Raw genomic sequence first — 19,558 nt, forward strand, 5'->3', positions numbered from 1 at the left:
AAACTTTTTTTTTATTATTAACCAACAAAAATGGAATGGTAATTGTAAAGTTCACTATCTAAAGGATACTGAAATAATAATAGCATATATAGAGAAATAGAGAAAATAGATGACAGATGATAGATAAATATGTATGTATCTATTCAGTTCAGTTATTTTTCAGTTGTGTCCTACTTTTCATGACTCATTTGGGTCTTCTTGGCAAAGAATAGTTTGCCATTTCCTATTCCAATTCATTTTATAGATGAGGAAACAGATAGAGTTACTTGCCTAGAATCACAGAACTACTAAGTATCTTCTTGAAAATCCATCTCAGCACTTTATTCACTGCATTTCCTAGCTGCCTTACGTATTTATACATACATGTGCACATGCTACTATGCATATATATGTGTGTATTAGTGTATATAGATATATACATAGATACAGAGATATATAGATACATACATACATAGATACATAGAGATAGATACATACATAAAAGAGATACAGACAGACATAGAGAGATACAAATAGATACAGAGATAGATAGATATAATATTTTAAGGTTTCTCAAAAGGTTTACATTTGTCATCTTAATGTGATCCTCTTCACAGTCTTTTGAGATAAGTGCTATTACTATTATTCCCATTTTTGTATGAGAAAACTGATATTTTTTTTTAATTTTGAGACAACTGATATCAAAGAAGGTTAAATTACTTGTTTGAGGTCACATAGCAAGTAAATGTCTGGTATATAATTTGAACTGTCTTCCTAAAATACCATCTAATCACTCCAAGAAACAGCCCAGGAGAGAAGGTTAAGGTGGGAGTTCAAAATCCACTGAAACCATTTTGCCAGAGGTGGTATTAGCAGTTTTTCCCCTGGAGAGAAGGCTTACTTCAACTGTGGCCCCTAAGTTTAGGAAGGTCATATTGAGTGCCCTAAGTTTCTATCCTGCTGAAAAGTCAAAAGTGAATAGAATTTCCCATCAGTGACTGATGGGGAAAAGCTAGTGACCATCACTAAACAGAGAGACCATGAATCTTCTCCCATTCTCACCTCCCCCACCACTACTGTTGGATATCCTCATTATTATTACATCTTTGCATTTTTCATTCAAAATGTCTCAATCTGAGTTATACTGAATTAGCTGGACTACATTTTAGGAGGGAGGAAATTGATAACTTCACATGTTAAGAAGGAACAAGAATCACAACTTGTCAGCTCAACTTTTGTAAAACATTCCATTTGTCCCCAACAGAATAACAACCAAGCATCCTGAGGGTTATTGTCCTTGAAGCTATAACCCCTAGCTATATAATAAAAAAGTAAAATAGTCTCCTGACAACAGTTCTCTATCAAGTACACATTTCTCATTATTGAAGTTTTGGTGTGGTTCTTTTTTTCCATTTTAAAATGGCAGATCTTATAGCTTTGAAAATTTAGGAAATATTTCCAAATTATTTTTCAAATGTGTTTGGGGTTTAGCCAAACCCCAAACACATTTTGATAAGACATCACCACCATATTTTTAAAATCTTATGAGCACCAAGGAAAACACAATCCATATGGTTCTAATTCATTTATATTTAACTCATCAAAATGTTATTTCGAATAAGCCATCGGATGTCTAAGGAGCTATAATATCATTTCAAAGCTATTTTTCTTTGAACTGGAAAGTCAATTTAGCCTGTACTATAAAGAGAACTGGAATAGAACCTGGACAGACTCAAGCTAATTTGATTTCAAGTTTAGGATTTAGGAAGATCAAATGGGCACTGCAGTTTGTGGTCCTCCAGAAGAGGCTTACAGTGATTTTCCTCTACTAAGCACCTTATATACCTTTGGGATATATATATATTTCAAAAGCTCACAGGAAAAGAGAAAGAAAACACTTAAATAAAACTGAAAAAGGAAACCAACTTTCATAAATAGATAAATTAGGATTTGATGGTTGGTTTTACAGAAGAATGTTTAATTTTATAAAATGCAGAATTTTTTTAAATAAGGCATTCTTGACATTTGAGCTCTTTTGGTAGTCTGATGAATCTTATGGAACAATTTTCAGAATAATGTTTGTTGCCTTCATCATAATTGAAGAAAATGTCAAATTTCAGTTATACATTAGTGAACTAGAAATGCAATTTGTTTCCCATTCACTTCATTAATCCTTGAAATTTAATGTGAGTTCCCCACACTTTGTTTTAATTTACAGATTATTAACTTCTTGCCAGAGATTTTAAGATTATTAAAGAGGTAAATTTAGCATTGGGGAACACTGAGAATTGAAATAAGGAAAAAAAGATTAAAATATCTCTAAAATGATATTGTTCCACCCTATCATTCCACATCACTGCCAAAATAGTCTTCTGAATGTCTGTGCTACAATAAAACTTAGATTCAGACAACAAGTAGATAGGAAAGATTGTGTGCCTGAGGAGATCAAATGATTTGTCTTTTAAACTTGGTCCTGCAGCTTACTCTCTGCATGACCGTTAAACAGGAGGTCTCACCTTTCTGAACATGAACTTCTTCATTTTTGAGGGATTTAGACTCATTAATCTTGTAACTCTAAATTGATGGTTGCCCCTATGATCAAGGCTTAAATCTTGCTTCTGATATTCGATAGTTTTGTTTGTTTGTTTGTTTGTTTATGGAAAAGTCATTTGACTACACAGACCATCCCCTTCCCCACTCACTCTGTCTACCTATAACCTTAACCTTCTCACTTCCTAGCTCAGATATCATAGTGAGCCTTCTCTTTTTCCCCCAGACAGAAAAAATTCCTCTTCCCTTGGATCTCTCAGACATCTAAAGTTTGATCTCTTATGCACACAATCCTTTTCTAACTTTTATTATAGTTATTTGTGTATATGAATCATAAACATACAAACTTCCTCATGGAATAAGGTCAATTAAGAGATTCAGGGAGAGAGCTCTAGGTTTGGAGTCAGGAACACCTGGATGAAAACCTTACCTGAGATACTTACTACCTGTGTAATCCTGGACAAGTCACTTAACTTTGGTCTTAGTTTCCTCAAGTGGTGTGATAACAGCATCTACATCCCCATGTTATCTTGAGGATAAACTGAGATAATATTTGTAAAGTGCTTATTACAGTGCCTCACACATGATTGCTACTCAGTTGTGTCTCATTCTTGTCTGATTTGGGCTTTTTCTTAGCAAAGATATTGAAGTAGTTGGCCATTTCCTTCTCCAGCTTATTTCACAGATGAGGAAACTGAGCAAACAGAGTTAAGTGACTTTCCCAGCATCACACAGCTAGTAAGTGTCTAAAGTTGGATATGAATTCATGAAGGTACATCTTCCTCAATTCAGATCTAGCATTCTCTCTATTGCACAATTCAGCACACTTAGTAGATAGTTAATAAATGTTCATTTCTTCCCCACTAAAATGCAAATTCCTCAAGGGCAAAGACAGGGTCATTTTCCATCTTTGTATATCTAGAGTATTACATGTATGCATACATGCATGTATGTGCATATAAACACATGCATATACAAAGCAGGTGCTTATTAAATATTTTAGATGTAATTAATTAAACATTTTCTTTCATAGAAAGTTCACTTTGCCCTCAATTTTTCAGGAATAAGTTTCTTTTTTTTTTAATGTAAAGGAGGTATATGTATCTATACTTTAATGGCAATGATGTGCCTATGGTTTCCTATGCCAACCCACCTGACTAATTCAATATATTCAGCAAGAACAATACCCGTCAATTTAGAGAAAGAGAAATCAATCTAATCAATTTTCTTTTGACATTGTAATGTCTGGACAATGGGTTAAATGTATTTTTCAGCATTCATTCTGTACATGCAGCTGTATCTTGCTAGATGAAAACTTAGCATTAAAAGTGTGATGCAAAATAGGCTTATTTTGAAAATGATTATCTTTCACTCCTGGTGGTTTTATCTACTAGATGGTAAATTCTATCTTTGTAGTTTCTTCACCGCCTTTACACTTCACTCATACTTAATATTTAATTATTAAGTTAATACTTCAAAAATTCTGTAATTTTTTTTAACGGTAGGTTAATCAATTTACTTAAACTCACTCTATTTAAATTCAGTGATAAGATGCCCAATCAAATCATCCTTCAAAGACCTTAATCTTGAAAAAGCTTTGAAGTAAAATGTCATACAAGAATTGTTTGTTTAGACTGAAAAAAACTCGATCATGCTATGGATGCCTTCTATAAGTTTTCAAGGTTGTCAAGAATGGACTCATTTCAGAAAATGAAATGAGTAAAGATTCTAATTGAAGTCTTGGAAAAAAGCCAACTGCATGTAATGAGGGACCCTGACTTCAGTTTTGGTGAGCTTCTCTTATCCAGGTAGTTCCTCCTGATTTATCCAGAAGAGGTTTTGGTAAGCTAAGAATGCTCTGGCGGGTTTCAGATTTCCTTCCAATGACCTAATCAACTGCAGTGTCTATGTTGGGAATCAAGGACACAAAGACATAGATTCATATGTTTAAGTGGAAGAAATGGGAGCTATGAGGTACCCCTTTGCCACACATAACCTCTAAGCTTGATCCCACTGTTCCCTGGACTCTCCATGTTATAGAGGTGGAGAGAAGGATATTTTATATCAACTGTTCTTAATTCTAAATGACTAAATAAAAATCAATCAATAATCTAGGAAGGAAGCATATCAATGAAGACTTGATTAAATGGCATTAAAGAAATTCCTAAGCCCTCAGGAAGATCCCCCTAAAACCCATAAGGAAGATTTTGCCTTCTTTTAGGACCCAAGACTAATTGTGAGAGTGGATGGTGACATAATGATCTTCAGCTATATGGGCTGTGGGTGTAAAGGGAATTAATGAAGATTATGATTCCACCACACTTCGGAGGCTGGCTTGATGAGTTGCAGTGATGAGTGCAGAAAGATGGGCATTAATGACCTCAGGATTAAATCCAGCCAGTGGGATTTGAAGTGACTGAGAGTGCAATATCTGAGTCAGCCACCAGGTGGTAGTAAAAGCCCAAGTTGTTCCTTTTCTTAGCCTGGTCAGCCACTTTGCTTTTCATTTTCAATTGCTAAAAACAGTTTTTCTCTTTCTGTACATGAAGGCTTCCTAAGTTCACACCTAAAAAGATAATTCATATTAATTCATATTTAATTAATTTAAAAATTGTAATGCTTTCATTATCTCAGTTTATTTCTACCCCATAGCATATTTCTTAGTTATTTTGGTTCTCAGACTATCACTGAGGCCTTATTAGAAACTCTTCTGACTTCAAGTTCTCTATTTGACACAGCCCTGGAGAGTGTAGAGTCACTTCAGAGCAGGACATTAGTCTAGATGCTTTGCTCAGTGCACTTCTAACATTTTTGAGTTATATTGAATTTTTCTCAGGGTCATATCAAAGGTTTCTAAAGTATTAACTCTAAGTTTAAAGTATTTGTCAAATTTCAAGGGTTTCCAATATATTACAAAAAAATAGAAAATGATGGATATGGCTATTTTTAACAATGAGATGATTTAAATCAGTTCCAATTGTTCGGTGAAGAGAGTCATCTACACCCAGAGAGAGGACCAAGGGAACTGAATGTGGTCCACAACATAGCATTTTCATTCTTTTTGTTGTTTCTTGCTTGCATTTTATTCTGCTTCTTTTTTTTATTGGTTTGATTTGATTTTTCTTGTGTAGCACAATAATTGTATAAATATGTATGCATATATTGGATTTAACATATATTTCTACCATGTTTAACATATATTGAACTACTTGCCATCTGGGGGAGGGCATGGGGTAAAGGAGGGGAAATTGAAACATGAAGTTTTGCAAGGGTTAATGTCAAAGAATTGTCCATGCATATGTTTTGAAAAATAAAAAAGCTTTAATAAAAAAAAAAGTCACTGACAAAGTGGATAAGTAATAATAAATGATTCTTGGCTCAATAAGTTTCTTTCTTTTTGCCTCTGCAGATAATGGGTTCCCAAAGCAACCTCTCCACTGAAATAGATGAACAGACAGTAGGAAAGATTCAGAACCTCACTGGTAACTACAATGAGAGCTTGGAAAATGTGATGAAGCAACTCCTGAGCATGGTTTGTGACCTGAATCCTGAAATTCATAAGAACTACAGATTCACAGATTAAACATTATTCAGATTAATTAATAAATAACATACATATATTATCTGATGGCTTTGACTCCAGCATTTGTATCACAGAGCTGTGATTATGACTTTCAAATCATGAAGTTACTGACAGATTCTAGAATGATATAATTCACACAAGGCACTGAATTTAAAAAAGGGCTGATTATTACTTTTCCTCCATAGTAGTTATGACCTTGTCATTTAAACAGGGCCTAGTCAGTCAGACAGAGTCACTTATCATTCGACACTTTACATAAGGAAGGTCAGGTTAGTGAGTCTTGGGGATTTTTTCCCTCCCTTTAGAAAAATGTGCTATTATTTGAGGGTGTTGGGTCAAGTCAGTCTCAGTCTGCAATGGATTCAACATATCACAATCTAAAATTCAAATAATTTATTTTATTTCATATTACAACAGGTTCTTTTGTGGGAATGGAATGAGTTAACTTGAATTAGAATCAGACTGAAGAACAAGCTCTGTTAAAACTTAAAAGTTTATACACAAAATAGTTTATAACTGCTCCTCTAACATATACATATAGAAACAGACACACAGAGAGATGCATCCCTCAAGGCTTTAGAACTCATCTTTCCATTATCCTCAATTCCTCAATTAATGGTTTTTTTAACCTACTCTGAAAGTAATTTTAAGCCAGAGATACATAAGAAAGACATTAGAGATTTGAGTGAGTTTCTTTTTAATATTTATTTGTTCATTTTTTGTTTTAAAAATAAATAAATAAAATAATTTAAAAAATAAAAATAAACAAATAGCTTCCAAGGGATGTCTTGAGGTTAGCAAACATTCCACCCAATCTAAAATACCACAAACCTAGAACTGTTGCCCAGAATGCAAACTTATAGGTGCTGGCACATTCTTGATTGTCAGAGTGAATGCAAACCTTTTAAGCATCTGCTCCCCCCCCCAAAAAAAAATAGAATTGGTACTGTTTTTCTCTTACTTTAAAAAATTCAAAAATGAATTTAAAATAGAGATATGAAAGATGTTTGGATTAAGCACCATCTAGGATTAACTATCTATTAGAAAAGAAAATTGTTATCTATGTATTCTTAAAAGATCTAAATATAACCACTTAAAGAAGAACAAAGGGTACAATGAAAAACAATAAGCCTGAAGTCATAGGACTTGACATCAGATCTTGTATTGTTATTTACCTCCTCTGCAAGGCTTGCTCACTTAACCTCCTTGGGCCTCAGTTTCTTCATTTGTAAAATGAGGGATTTAAATTAGATGACTGTCAAATTAATCTATGTTTTTGTTTTTAATCTATGATTTTGTGAAGTCTACTGCATCTAAGCAAAAGTCAGAGAAATAGAACAATATTCAGGCAAGATAAATTTTTTAAAGATTTATTTCTGTATTTGTATTCCTTTGGCACACAAAATGCCTATACTTTGGAGGTAATTAAAGTTGCATTTTGCCATTTCTTTGGCTACTTTGAAGTCAATAAGCATTTATTAAATTCTTACTATGTGTCAGACACTGTGTTAAGTCCTGAGGATACAAAAAAAGGTAACAAAAAATGGTCTCACCCTCAAGGAGCTCACAATCTAATGGAGAAACAACATATAAACAATTATGTACGAACAAAATATATGCAGGATAAATTGGAGATAATCATAGAGAGAAAGCACTAAGATTACTAAGGATCAGAAAATGCTTCTTGCAAAAAGTGGAATTCTAGTTGAGATTTGAAGGAAGCCAGAGAATATAGCAGGTAGAAATAAGGATGGAGAGAAACCCAAGCATGGGCAAGAGCCAGAAATCTCTCCTGCTTTTCCATATTATGAACCAAATGACTGGTGTAAGATGCTTTCATAGGACAGCCATCCACAGGACTACATGGGAAGAGAGTAAACTTGGTGGGCGTTCCAGTGGCAAAGCTGATAAGCTAACCAAAACTCATCCTGGTATAGTTATGCATTACTTCCTATAAATTCTCTGCAAGCCTCCATCTGAGCACTTCTTCTGGTGTCTTACGGGTGTCAATGTAACATGAATAATATGAATCAGTTACCCTGATACCCAGTTTTCTCACCTGTAAAATGAATGGCACTTTCACAAAGACTACGAGGTTGCTGTCAAGATGTTCATTGAGAAATATTATTTCTATTCTGGACCACAGTTCCAGGACATAGCATAATGTTTGTCCACCACTGAAAGATGTTCAGATTTTGTAAGTCAAAGACTTTGAAAAGAACAACAGTTTTCCTAAAGTCAGGGGTCTTCTAAAAGGAAAATGGCAAATGACTCTATAATGGATAATTCATTTGAATTTGAAAAAAAAAACAGAATGAAACTAACAAATACTAGAATTGAAGCCATGAAAAATAATAGATCAAGCAAAAATATCAAGTAAACTTTATAATGAACATGGTGAAAAAGAGTAAAGAACTAGAGAAAATTCAAGTTATCAATGAAGAAAAGTAAAGAACTAGAGAAAGTTCAAATTATCAAATGAAGTTTGGATAAGTTTGACTTATCCAAACACCAAGAACAGGCAAAAATTAGCATGGGAAGAAGAAATGATGGTCAGTTACAATAAAAATGTTAATATTCAAGATGCTTCTTAGATTTCAAAACATTCCCACAACTATTACTATGTATCTTTCTTGAAATATTAGGTAGAGAATAGAAACTACTCAGTTATATTTTTCATACTAGTTTAGTCAATTAAAAATACATTTCTTCCACATTGTTAGCAGTAAATCATCAAATGATAATATATGTTAGATCATGCATTTCAAGGTTAAAGCTTCACTAAGTAAGAGCTGTTTTCTAAGTCATGAAAGTGCTATTTGTAATTGCAGAAGTGTATAGCCAGAAAATTGCCTTGTCATTTGAATAGTAGCTTCAGGCACTTATCTAATACAATAATGACATTGTGTTTTAAAATCTTTGATGAAAAAAATAAAGTACTTTTTGAATATTCCCTCTTTCCTATTATGAGAATGAAATACAATTTTATGTTTATTGAATTGCCACTTTGTGAAGTAATTGGTTATAAATTATATTCTCTACTTAATATAAGTAAAAGTTTCCTTTTTTTGTTTTTGTAATCTTTGATAGAGTAGAATTTGATGGAATAATAGAATATCTTATAGAATGAAACCCCCCCCCAAAAAAAAAAGAGAAAAAAATAGACTGGAGAGATTATAAAATCCTTTCTATATTTCAAACTATGATGATTCAATGAGTGCAAATAATTGCACTAACCCATGTCTCTCTATCTTTGTAAAAGAAGAGAATAATAGATTTTATCCAATGTTTTGCTATAATCTATGGAAAATGTGCCTGCAGCATTCTTCTGTACTATTGCTTTGTAACATAGTCAATGAGAAAAATAAGGTTAATGTAACCTTAATTTATTCATGGTGAGGACATAGAGGTTCTTTGTGATCATCAGTACCTTTTCTGGATATTTACAACTTTACTTTTACTATTTTCACTCTGTCAAATTGCCTGGAATAAGAGTCAAGTTCATTGATCTCTTTGTAGATTCAGTTCTTTATTCTCTTTTGGAAATCAAATAAAATCTGCTCTTCTTCTGTCCTGTAGTAATGTTCCAAATATCCAAAATCTTTCAAAGATCACTTATAATGACACAATTCTTTTAGTAAGAGGGGCTGTGTTGATTCAAGTTACTCACCAAAGTCAACATAGCTTTCTTCCAATCTCCCACTCACCTCAGATTTCAACTCCTCCAATCCAAAAATTATCCTCCTCAGCTAAAAATGTAGGAGCAAAATAATTGTTGAGTTATTTTATCTTTCCTCTATCATAACATCTTTTCTTTTTTATTTTTGCTGAGGTAATTGGGGTTAAGTGACTTGCCCAGGGTCACACAGCTAGGAAATGTTAAGTGTATGAGGACAGATTTGAACTCAGGTCCTCCTGACTTCAGTGCTAGTGCTCTGTACACAGCACCAACTAGCTGTCCCCATAACTTATTTTTTCATCCACTCCAAGGCACAATGTTATGCCTTCTTTATGTCTATACTGGAGACCTTCAAAATTGACACTGAATCATAATGGATACTCTTTGGGTGTAGTTATTCAACTAGTTCTGAATGCAACTAATTATACTAGTCCACATCTCGTCATCTTTCAACAAAAAAAGCTCAAAATAATTGCTATCATATTTTATATGATTTTGTTTTTGTTTTTAAATCTAAATTGATTGGTGGTTTCCCATGTGCATCATTTTATTATATCCTCAGCACTAGCACAATAGTTGGTATATAGCAAACACTTAGCAAATATCTTATCTAGCCATCTATCTATATTTATTTATCTATATTCATCTATATAGCTCTATCTGTCTTTCATCTTCTTACTTCACATCTTTGGCCTTCCATTCAATCAGCAGAAATAATAGGAACATCATTTATTTTCTTGAGGTGTTCAACTTCTTGTCATTACCTTGGAATTCCTAACAATGCTTTCTAACATCCTTCTAACAATATTTTTATCACTACATGAATCATTATGAGTGAGTAATGGACACCAAGCTTGATAAGACTTGGTTATTACTCCTTGTTACATCCCAGGTACATCTCCCTCCCAAAAATATATCTCTCTATTATTTGCATTAGGCTGCCCATTAGTTGTCTCAGTAAGGTTTCGAATCTTTAGTCTTCCTCTCTTTTTCTGGTTAGTTTTAGCTACCTTCTCTTCCGTTGATATATCATTCATTATTCCTTAGAGCATGAAAAGATCCTTCCTTTAAAAGGATCCACCTCCATCCTTTTTGGAAAAAGATTTTAATCTATTGTATATCCCCAAAGGCTTGATGGCCCTTCTCTCTCTATTTTTCATTCATCTATTCTCCAACTTCCTCATATACATTCTCTATTTGCTATATCTCTGAAAGGTTTCTTCTTTCTTTTCTTTTTATTTTTCCTATTATTTTAAGACACACTTCATTCTTCTTGATCATATAAAGAATAGAGAACAATTCCTCCAGCCCTTGAATCACTTCTTTGGCAGAGAGAATAACTTGGAAAATTGTTCCCACCTAGGTGATACATGAAACAGAAGATGTTCATCTCAGGCAACTGTAAAATTCTCTTTTCTCTCTTCCTCCCCCATAATTTCTAGTTGTGAGTTCTTGTGTTCTCTGTCATTCTTTTTCAATAACTCTTGTGGTTAACACATACTAGTTTGTTGCATACATAAACTCTTAATGGGTGAGGGGAGAAGTACTTTCAGTTTCTATTTAACGTCTATAACAGGTTTCTGACTTTCTTGAATGTTTCCCACCTTTTTTCATAATGATTGTCTAGTTTTCATGATCCATCTTTAGTCTATAACTAGAAGATTTCTACATAACCCCAAACAAAAGTTACCTATCCACTATTGTCTATAGAGTCTTAGGGAGAAATTCAACTACTAAGCATGTCTCACTTTCTATTCTGTCTTTTTGCTGGTCAGACCTTAAAAACTTTCTACTTCTATCTTTCCACTTTACTGTCTCATCATTTTATGTGCATCTTATCTATAGATTAGAAAATTAAATTCCATCCTTTGATACACTCTACATGAGAAGTCATTTATTTCCTCAATTCCTTCCCTTCCAAAATTCCTATAATCATTTGGAAGATGGCATGAAAAATACCACTTGTGATTGGAACACTAATACATCGTTGGTGGAGTTATAAACTGATTCAACCTCTTGGGAGAGCAATTTGAAGCTATGCCCCAAAGCTATCAAACCGTGTCTATATCACAAAGAGATCAAAAAAAAAAAAAAAAAAAGGAAAAAGTATATACATATGCAAAATGTTTGTAGCAGCCCTTTTTGTAGTGGCAAAGAACTAGGTGCCCATCACTTGGGGAATGGCTGAACAAATTATGGTATATGAATGTAACAAAACATTATTGTTCTATAAGAAACAATCAGCAAGTTTATTTCAGAAAGACCTGGAGAGACTTATATGAACTGAGGAGAAGTGAACTGAGTAGAACCAAAAGAGCATTCTATACAACAACAACAAACAGGATTATGTGATAGACAGATTCTTTTCAACAATGAGGTGATTCAGGTCAATTCCAATAGTCTTGTGATGGAGAGAGCCATCTACATGTAGACAGAAGACTATGGGAACTGAATGATGATCACAGAACAGTATTTTCACCTTTGTTGTTGTTTGCTTGTTTATTTTTTTCTTCCTCATTTTCCCCTTTTGATCTAATTTTTCTCATGCAGCATGATAAATGTGGAAACATGTTTGGAAGAATTGCATATGTTTAATCTATATTGCATTACTTGCTGTCCAGGAGATATGAGTGAGGGAAGGAGAAAAATTTGGAACATTTCATAAGCTTGAATGTTGAAAACTATCTCTGCATGTGTGGAGTTCTTGTTCTTCTTTATAATAATAATATAGGATGATGGTTCTCTCTGGGAGAGGTGCAGGTTTCTCGGGGGAGGTTTTCTTGGAGGCAGCCTTAGTATCAGTTCAGATCAATAATTACCCCAAATGCAGCCAGCTGGTAAAAATGCAAACATTTATTTTCTCCTTTCAAAATAGCCCGGTTAGTTGAAGTCTATCTCTCTGCTTGGTTCCAAGAGCTCCCTCCGAATGTCTCCAAATCCAAAGGTTTTGTCCTTCAGCCTCTGCCTCTGCTTTCTTCAGCCTCCAGCCAGCACAAAGATGGAATGAATCTCTTGTCTCCTTCACTTGGGGCTCAGCTAGCTTTCTGGTGAGTCTTTCAGACCAGCTTGGTCTCAGTAAGGGAAGTGCAGGAGCCCAGACACCATAGTGGTGTGAGATGAAGATGAATCTGGTTGTGCCTCTGAGAGAGCCTTCTCAGTCTTCAATTGAACTCTCGACTTGTAGCTTCTTCCTCTGAAAATTCTCCTTCCACCACCAGCCAGCCAAATGGAAAATATTCCGGAATGAATCACTCTTCACTGGCCTTATATATGACTCTTCTGAGAGAATGGGATTATGGGTTTTCTCCCATAGTGCTCTCTGGCCCTAAGAGCTTTAAGGGAGATGTGAATTCAGATATCTCATACTAAACCCTGAAATTTCCCAAATGTGTGAACTCCAGTGAGTGAAGGTGTGAACACAAGCATTGTATTAATTAGTTCTACTTAGTACCTTGTTTCAGGTTCTGGCCCAAAACATCTTCTTGTAATATCAGAGCAATAATCTATCAATTCTAATGAGTTAGCAGTTTGTAAAGATTCCAACATGCATGTATTTAAAAAAATAAAAAGCTATTATGAGAGACAAAAACAGAGAAAGAGACAGGAACAGAGAGAATCAGGAGAATCAGTAAGATAATTTCAGAAAGGCTTGTAGAGACTTATATGAGCTGATGCTAAGAGAAATAAGAACCAAGAGAACATTGTACACAACAACAAGAAGATTATGTGATGGTCAACTTTGATGGGCATGGCTTTTTTCAGCAATAAGGTGATTCAAGACAATTCCAACAGACTTGTGAGAGAACCATCTGCTTCTAAAGAGAGGACTCTGGAGACTGAATGTGGATCACAACATAGTATTTTCATTTTTTTTCTCATTTTTTCTTTTTGTTCTGATTTTTCTTGTGCAGTTTGATAAATGTGGAAATAAGACTAGAAGAACTGCACAAGTTTAACATATATTGGATTGCTTGTAGTCTGTGGGAGGAGGTAGGGAAAGGGAAGGAGAAAAATTTGGAAGACAAGGTTTTACAAGGATGAATGTTTAAATCTATTTTGGCATGTATTTTGAAAATGAAAAGTTATTATCAAAAAAAAAAATGCCACCCATGTCCTCTTCCCAATCTCCATTAGTTTCCTGTCCAGGATGCTGGAATTCCTACAGAAATTTTTCAATTTCTGCTGCCCTCTACAAAGTATTTGCAGGCACATGAATCAATAGAAATGGAGACTGGTCAGTAGGTTTCAAAGGCTCTGTCACATCTTATATACAGAAAGAATTCTGTGCTATGAATCAAAAACTATGAATTCTAGTTTTAATTCTGCTTTTTAAACAGTCATGTGTTCTGAGGCAAGTTATTAATCTGTTGGTCCCGATTTCTTCATATGTACAATGAGGGGATTTGTTGTTGCTGCTGTGTCATTTCAGTCATGTCCAAATTTCCATGAGCTCATTTGGTGTTTTCTTGACAGAGATTATGAAGTAGTTTGCTTTTTCCTTCTCCAGATCATTTTACAAATGAAGAAACTCAGGCAAACCAGACAGGTGACTTTTCCAGGATCTTACAGCTAGTAAGTATCTGAAGCTATATTGGAACTCAGATCTTCCTGACAGAAGGTTAATTGATTTGCCCACAATCACATGTAATCAGTATCAGAGCCACATGAGTGTGGCTAGTACAAATAGTAAAATTGGAAAGAAAGAAGATCTTGGATTAAATCCCAACTGTGCATTATTATTTGTTGGAATTCCCCCCTCAATGGAAAAATAACTTTATCTCTAGGAATTTCAGTCACATCATTTGTAAAGTGAAGACAATAATTCTTATTACTGCCTATAGCAAAGAACTTTATAAGCATCAACAGATAGTACATAAGTAACAGCTTGTTGTTACTGAGAATGAGAATAAGAACTAATATTTGTAAAAGTTTATAAAATAGCATAGTGGAGGACTTGACTTAAAATCAGAAAGACCTGTGTTAGTATTTCTTAGACACTAACTGGATGATCTTAGTCAAACCATTTAACTTCTCTTAACTTTAAGTACATTATCTGTAAAATGTAAAAAATAATGAACATCTATTTACAAGGCTGGTGGAAGGACAAAAACGATATATAAAGAGCTTTGAAAAATGAATAGGAATATATAAATATCAACTCTTATGTTGATATACATTGTATTGTATCCCCCAAGTAAAATGTAATCTCCTTAAAGTCAACAGCTATTTCTCATTTTATTTTTATATGGGCAGGTATTAGCTAAGTCCCTTGTGTATATCAGGTACATGTTAAATGCTCATGAGATTGGATAATACATATATTCCCTTATATTGGGATCATTATTATTACTAATATTCTTTATTATAAAAAGTATTATCATATAAATGAGAATATTCTGACGAGTGCAGCCCAAGAAGAGAAATTACAGATAAATTCAAATCCATGAGAATTTCAGACAGGCTAGAAAGAGAAAGAGAAAAAAAACCATGAGAATAAATATGGCAAAAGGACTAAGAAGTTAAAGATAGACAGACAGAGACAGACATAGAGAGGGAAATACAGACACAGAGAGACACACACAGAGAGAAAGAAAGACATAGAGAAAGAAGGAAAGAGAGAGGGAGAGAGAAAGAGAAAAACAGATACAGAGATGAAAGAGAGATGGAAAGATAATAAGAAAGAAAGAAGGCAGGAACAGAGAGAAAGGAAGGGAAGGAGAGATTCAGAGGAAGGGGAGAAAAGAAAGAAGAGGAGAAGGAGGGAAAGAAAGTCAGAGAGAGAGAAGAGGGAAAGGGAAAAAGGAGAAGAGAGGAGAGAGACAGAGAGTAAGAGAGAATGACAGAGAGACAGACAGAGGGAGGGAGGAAAAGACAGAGAAAAAGGGGTGGGAAAATAGAGAAAAGAGTGACAAAGAGACAGATAGACAGACAGACAGAGAGAATAGTTAGGAAATGAGAAACCAGTCTAACTCTAGCTGAGCTGCAAAGCTTGTGATGATAGAATTTACTTTCAGTTTGGTGGGCTTGACAATGTGTGGAATGATTTTGTACAGCTAGGGCCTGTCATAATTTTCCTAATTTGAGCCCAACCCTATAAAGAATTGTGTAAGTAACCATGGTAACTAGGACCATGACATGGGCCTCCTGCTATACATAGGGCCCAAAACCTCAAAACTAGCCTTCCCCTAATGCCCCCACCTCCACCTATACAGACACACAAAAGCATCAATCTTAAAATCATAAAGAACACACACATCTCAAGAGTTGAAGCTCAGTGAGGCTTCTCCATAGGCCATGAGCTCATAGTAACATGAGCTAGATATAGGACAAAGGAAAAAGGTTTAACCTCCAAGTAGGGAAAAAATATTAAAAACCCCAAAATCAGTTCTCTATCATGAAAAACATCAAATCATTTTTAAAAATCATTTAACCTTGTTTTCAAGGTTAATAAAAGACAATCAAAGGATTGAATGGAGAGTACAAATGATCTATGATCCAGCTTTTTTATTCTTGTTTCAGCATTACAAACCAAATGAATCTCTCTCTCTCTCTCTCTCTCTCTCTCTCTCTCTCTCTCTCTCTCTCTCTCTCTCTCTCTCTCTTTCTCTCTCTCTGAAAGAAAGAATTTTGACATTTTAGAAAATTGGGTCATTTCTCGTTCTGGTCCTTTCCTCTTTCAGAATGACTCATGGGCACTAATAAACACAGTTCTAGCTTCATGTCTCAAATAAGATGCCATCTTTGGTCTCTGCATACTAAGCTAACCCTCAACTCATGATAGTCCATCAAGGCTCCTATGTACTGGAGAAGAGGGAGAATAAGAACAGGAAGCTTTCTATTTACTTTTTCATTACATAAACAGATATGAGTATGATTAATCAGTGAAGGGGATTGCTAAATACTAGGGAGGATACATGCATTTTTTTTGCCCTAGATATGAACATATAAATACATAGATCCAAAGGAGCTAAGTTATTTACCTTCTCTCTATAAATGAGTCTCTAGTTCTGGATTTATGTGGGTAGACCCATTTAGTCCTAGGGAAATTTGACCCCTAACAAGAAGGGTTAGGCTTTTTTCCTCTTCAAAATCTTTGTCTCTTTATATGCATCTTCCCACCCCCACCCCGCCCAAGGGAAAAAACACTTGGAGAAAATCATTGGATGCTCAGATTTGGCTCATGTCTACCCTATAAAAGTAACTCAAAGGAACACAATATACTTATAATGAATAAGGTCCTAGAAGGTTGGTATTTGAAATATGAAGACAATAAGCATTTGGTGAGATTGCTGGCATTTCACTTTTGACTCATTATTGCACTGTCAGAATAACTCCCTCAAGGTGAATGCCTACTGACAATTTAGGCAAGAATTGAACTTTTGTTCCTAAGAGTGGTTATCTTTTCTAAAAAGCAGCATAACAGTTGCAAAGGATTCCTGCTAAAATGCAGCCAGCACTTATTAAAGAGGTGAGGGATTCTCAAACTCCAGAAATAGTCATACCCCAAAAGTATATCTTTCCCAATTGATTTTTGGTCATCTATCCACATAGAAGAAGCAGAAGACTTTTTACTAGGCTCAAGTTTGCTGAGTTAGTACATGTGTTCAAAGCTATCAAAACTCCCTTTGGAAAAGTGCATCCTTTCCTTTCCCTTTACAAGAAGTCCTAGAGAAATAGAGAGTCATATATCACAGAAAGGAGGTAAAGTTAGTGTGAGAGCTTGGAGTCATTCTTTTTACTATCACTTCCCTGCCTCTACTGCCTTTATAGGAGTCCTTGGCTTGTGTAATTCCAAAGAACCAATTTCTTTGTCATTGAACCCTATTTGAAGCTGACTAAGAGTTGACATATATTCCTGCAGAAGAAGAAAAAGGCATTTAGTTGATCACTTCCATTGCCTACATATGAAGAATTAAAAAGAATATGACTGTCAAATTGAGCAGTATTGAACAAGAGGCTACAAGAATTGAAAGGAATAGCTGTGATGACCGCATATTTAAAATCAGCCAGAGTCAGAAATTCAGGTTAAGGGAAAAACCTTCAATCTTTATTCTCAGTAGAGGTGAAGAAGGATTGCGATAGCAATATGGGCAGCTGTGACAGGAAGCCAGCTAGCAGAGGGGAATCGGAGGTGAAGGGCGGTCGCGATAGCAATACGAGCAGCTGTGTCAAGACTCCAGCCAGCAGTCTCTCTTACCACTTCCCTTTCCACTCCCCTGCCTACACCCACCAAAATCATCATTTCCTATACAACACATCAGGACTTGCACAAAAAGGGGGCGGGGGACATTCTTTCTCCAAGCATATATATTAATAGAGTATGGTCCAATTATTATTTAGCCTCATGTGCTTGGGACCTCAGTGCATCAACTCAAGCCTCAGCCCATTACAAATAGCTAACTGTGGGATGGGTTGTCCTGAGGGTAACCTCTACATTAGCTAAAATTGATCCCTATTCTTAGAAAATAGCACTGGATTTAGAAGAGGAAGGCCTGGAATTCAAATACTGGTTCTAGGAAGCTAGAAGGCCCACTTGAGAAAATACTGAGACAACTCAAGAAGATCTGAGTTCACATACTATTTCAGAAAGTTACTAGCTATATGACCTTTGGTAAATCACTTAAAGTGTATTTGCCTCATTTTTATCAATTTGTCAAAGAAGTGCTCAAATGTTTCCTCCTTTCTTGATGCTAGATGGGAAGTGATCTTATGCTCATTTGAACTGACACAAAATTTTGTATAAATATCTCCTTTAATAAATTTTCACTTTCTATCTTGTATGTGTTATCAGAGAATAATAAATGGAAGAGACCATAAGGGCCATCTAATACAATCCTTTTCTTTTACAAATAAGGAAACTCAGGTCTGGAAATGTTCAGTGATTTGCCTAAGGTCATGTAATCAGGGGTTTAGAGGTAGAAAGGATTTTACAAGCCATCTGGTCCATTCCTTTCATTTTACAGATGGGGGAATCTAAGACCCAAAGAAACTAAGGTGATTTTCCCTAGTTGAGATTCAAAGACTTGTCTTCTGACTCATGTAGTCAAAGTCTTTCCATTGTATAACACTACCTCTAGGTCATTCAGGCATTAGGTGCTTATTGATTTAGTTTTCAGTATGTACATCTCATTCTCCTACCCAACTTCTCTATTAAGCCACATTTGCTCCTGGGGTACCAGAACTATGAGTAATTCATCTTTGTATATTCCCTAACACCTAGCATAATGTCATTAATATAATGGATGGTCAGTAAGAATGATCAAATGAATAAGGAACAGACATTCTAGGTAGAGGATATAACGTAAGTAAAAAATATTCAAATGGAATAAGCAAGTTACATTCCAGGAGTTATGAGAAAGAATTAAGGGATTGGAAAACAAAATTGATGATGATGAAAAAATTATGAAGACTGAAATGATTCATTTAGCACCTTATAAAACACAGCTCATAACCTCCTTGTGAAAGTCAATACAAGTACTGTTCTCCCCGTTTTATAGATGAGAAAAAGGAGGCTCAGGAAAGTTAATTTACTTGCTAACAATCACATTAACTCTCATTCATGGTCTCAAATTCCCAGTTTCAACTAATCCTGCCTGCTTAATGATGCTTTTTTTGCTTTCTTCCTCCTGCCAAATCAGATAAACCAAGAGATATAGACCTCAATAAACCAGAAATACTACAGCCCAAACATATGACATTCCTTTACATTTTTTGATGAGCTTTTAAATTCAGAAACCAGAAGAAGCTAATATGGGCAGTACAGTTTA

The 19,558-nt window shown here is 34.9% G+C and overlaps 1 protein-coding gene across 1 annotated transcript in view; it reads left to right on the forward strand.

The window, feature by feature from the left end:
- ATP6V1G3 (ATPase H+ transporting V1 subunit G3) overlaps positions 1–6,152 on the forward strand; it is a 30,387-nt gene extending 24,235 nt beyond the window's left edge. The window contains exon 3 of the mRNA XM_051998704.1: positions 5,939–6,152. Coding sequence (XP_051854664.1) covers positions 5,939–6,112 — 174 coding nt within the window. The 3' untranslated portion in view covers positions 6,113–6,152. The remainder of the gene's footprint in view (positions 1–5,938) is intronic.
- Positions 6,153–19,558: the final 13,406 nt, after the last annotated feature.

Source organism: Antechinus flavipes, chromosome 4 (genome assembly GCF_016432865.1).
Source record: "Antechinus flavipes isolate AdamAnt ecotype Samford, QLD, Australia chromosome 4, AdamAnt_v2, whole genome shotgun sequence".
NCBI lineage: Eukaryota > Metazoa > Chordata > Mammalia > Dasyuromorphia > Dasyuridae > Antechinus > Antechinus flavipes.